This window comes from Austrofundulus limnaeus, unplaced genomic scaffold (assembly GCF_001266775.1).
Source record: "Austrofundulus limnaeus strain Quisiro unplaced genomic scaffold, Austrofundulus_limnaeus-1.0 Scaffold737, whole genome shotgun sequence".
Classification (NCBI taxonomy): Eukaryota; Metazoa; Chordata; class Actinopteri; order Cyprinodontiformes; family Rivulidae; genus Austrofundulus; species Austrofundulus limnaeus.
Genome location: NW_013953139.1, coordinates 164,015 through 167,187, shown reverse-complemented (window position 1 = coordinate 167,187; position 3,173 = coordinate 164,015). Strand labels below are relative to the sequence as shown.

General features: G+C 39.2%; 1 protein-coding gene across 1 annotated transcript in view; it reads right to left on the bottom strand.

The window, feature by feature from the left end:
* The window catches only part of LOC106532239 (integrin alpha-5), a gene marked incomplete in the record, with an annotated part of 81,050 nt that overhangs the window by 2,249 nt on the left and 75,628 nt on the right, over positions 1–3,173 (bottom strand). Inside the window, 1 exon segment of the mRNA XM_014028263.1 lies at positions 613–726. Within this exon segment, the coding sequence (XP_013883717.1) occupies positions 613–726 (114 nt within the window).

The following is a 3,173-nucleotide window of genomic DNA, read 5'->3' as shown; positions in this document are numbered from 1 at the left end:
CATTAACATAAACAGCTCTTCTGAACGGAAGTCAGAGCAGGCAGAACGAGAAAATGGGAAATTGTATTATCTGAGAACACTCGAACACTTCTAACACTCTAAAACTTAAACACTCTAAAACTTAAACACTCTAACACTTTAACATTCTAACACTCTAACACTTAAACACTCTAAAGGCCCCCACATACTCAGGCCTACTTCGATCCACGGAGGTCCGGACAGACTCAATGCGGACTCAAAGTGGCCGGACTGGTCTGAGCAGAGATCAATTTTTTTACGTCCGCGTTCGCAGTGTCGCCCAATAAACGGCCGGGCGAGTACTGTTTTAGAGGTGATAAAGTTGAGAATCTGTGTCATTTCTGGACGAAATGGAGTCAAATTTTGAAGAACGTCTCATGGAGGAGATTAGAAAACTTTATGATGCGTCAACGAAGGAATATAACGACTTCCAGTGAGCAACAAATTCATAGGAGGAAATAGCTCAGATTCAGTAAGGCTCAGTATGAGAGAATATTATTGCTGTCTTGGTTTACAGTCTTTGGTTTTACCTCCCAGTCTGATGTAAGTTGACAGCACTAAGAGTAAAACAGATGAGAGAAGGAGTGGACTCACTGTGATGAAGGTTTCAGCCCACAGTCTGGAGCGTACACTCAGGATGACGCTGCCTCCTCTCTGCAGCAGACCCACGTTACACTGCAGCTCCCAGCATTCCACAGCACTGCACGTCTACAGACGGACAACATGGACAGGATTCAGTGTGATCACAGTGGTTCATTCACACCAGCACAATGCAGGGGTGCCACAAAAACCAGAAGCAAGAACAGTTATTTGTTGTCATACATAAATTATTTGACTAACACAGAATCACCTTCTGATAAGGTTACTTTAGTTTTATTATTATTATTTACAGGTACTTGTTATTGTGAAAATCTGACACTTCTCAGCTTATTGAAATTAACACATCTAACCTCCTGAGACCTGCATCCTGATGCTGAGGACACTGGCTTTAGACTGGCTCTCTTTATTCAGGGGGATTAGATTTGAAAATTTTCTTTAATTCTAAAGCAAATATATATTTAGTTAGGATCCATTGTTTATTCAGAAGATTAAACCAGGATTGTTTATTTCTTACAATTTCTTTCAAATCTCTCCAGTGGTTCATGTGATTCATGGGATTAAAGTTAAAGTTATTAAATTAAAATTTTAAAAACAGATTTCAAATGATCAGTCAGTGCTTGGAGTATGTGTTGGTAATTACTCTCAGCTACTACCATAACATATTATTGTTTCATTTCACCCACAGTGAGCTGTTTTACAATTTTATTGTAGAGTGAATATGTTTACTTTTTCCTGCTATTTCAAAATCATTTGTTTTGATCTTTGCTTTTGTCATATTTCACCTTTATTGTGTTCAGCACTTTGGTTGCAGCATTTTTAAAAGTGCTTCACTAGGGATGCTCCGATATGAAAAAGTCAGCAGATATCGATATTCAATATTATTATTGGTGTTATGGCCAATAACTGATATTTACCCATATTACATAAACACAAATTATTTAAATACATATACACACAAACACACTTGTGTCTTTTTTCGATACCATAAAAACATGACCAGACCTCTGTCATGGCTCTACTTCAGTTTTTCCTGGCTGTGCAGCATCACTATCACTATCAAACAGATACCACTCAAAAAAACATTTCCTCTCCCAAACAATATCAGCCCAGTTTAACGTATCCCACAGAGACTTATGTTAATGGCWATATATTGTGCTACACTATGTTTTACAAATGAATTGACCTGACTTACTTTCTGTAACACTGGCTGATTTATAGTGTTTTATAGTGTCTGCCTTAGTGTTTGGATGTTCAGCAGTGGTGACTATTTTGAAAAGGGTTGACTCAAAAGAGGTAAATGTACAGACCCTTTCCAAAAAAATTAGAAGGTCATGGAAAAGTTTTTTAATTTCCATAATTCCATTCAAAAAARTTCAATTCTCATAGGTTATAGATTCAGGGCCCACAGATGAACCAATTTCAAGTATTTATTTGTTTATTTTTACATAATTTAGGCTTCCAGCTCTTAAAACTAACGAAGACAGGAATTCAAAAAATTAGAATACTGTGAAGGAATCAGCCCAAACTACTTTTCAGTTTTTGCAGAAACAAAAGAAAGAAAAAAGGATCACATCAAATCAATCAAATTATGGTACTTAAATTAAATGTCAATCTTCAATACTTGGTCTGGAGTCCCTTTGCCATAATCACTGCCTTGATGCAACRTGGCATTGAGGCAATCAGCCTGTGGCATTGCCTGGGAGTTATGGAAGCCCAGGGGGTGGCTGTGGTGTTGGGAATACCCCACAGATTCTCAATAGGGTTTAGTTCCAGCTAGCTGACTGGCCAATCAAGCACTGTGATGGCAGAAGCACCAGGTTTTGTTGCAGCATGGGCAGGGGCCAGGATCTCCTGGAAGAAGAACGTGTGTTTTCTTTGTCTCTCTTTTTGTCTCTCTCACTTTTTTCCTGCCCTCAGAGGAGAACTTAAGTCTCTTTTTCCCTCTCTTCTGCCCTTCCTTATCTTCCCTGCTTTGCTGTTTTGGAGCCTCCTCTACGTTTTCATCCGAAACCAGAAATTATGGATTTATTTTTAAGGATTTGGTTAGCTGGTCTCTTAATAAATTTTTGGAACAAAGTTTTCWTCCATGGAAGGACCTGTCAAAGATGGGACCTCTGTTCTATTTATATTTTGGATTCTGATCACTGGATTCTACAGATTGGCTTGGTGGTTTCCTGGTGTTCTGCAAAACAGTGTTGGTGGCTGTTCATTTCCTGGCAGCCTGACCAATATCAAGAATTGCCATTCTTTCAGCACTCAGACTCAAACCCTGGGCAAGCTAGACTCTGTCTGCAAGCGGTTCTTGAGGGTCGTGGGCCGACTGTGGTTCCTGGACTTTGCTGGTAAGATGGAATTGATCTGGAGAATCTGAGAGCTCGGCTCAGCGGGATTGCCCACACTATTTGTCAGATTGGATTCACCACATTGAGATGTACCAGCGAACATTAAGGCAGATGGAAAATTACAGCGGGTAAAATAAGTATTGAACACGTCACCATTTTTCTCAGTAAATATATTACTAGAGGTGCTAATGACATGAAATTTTCACCAGATGT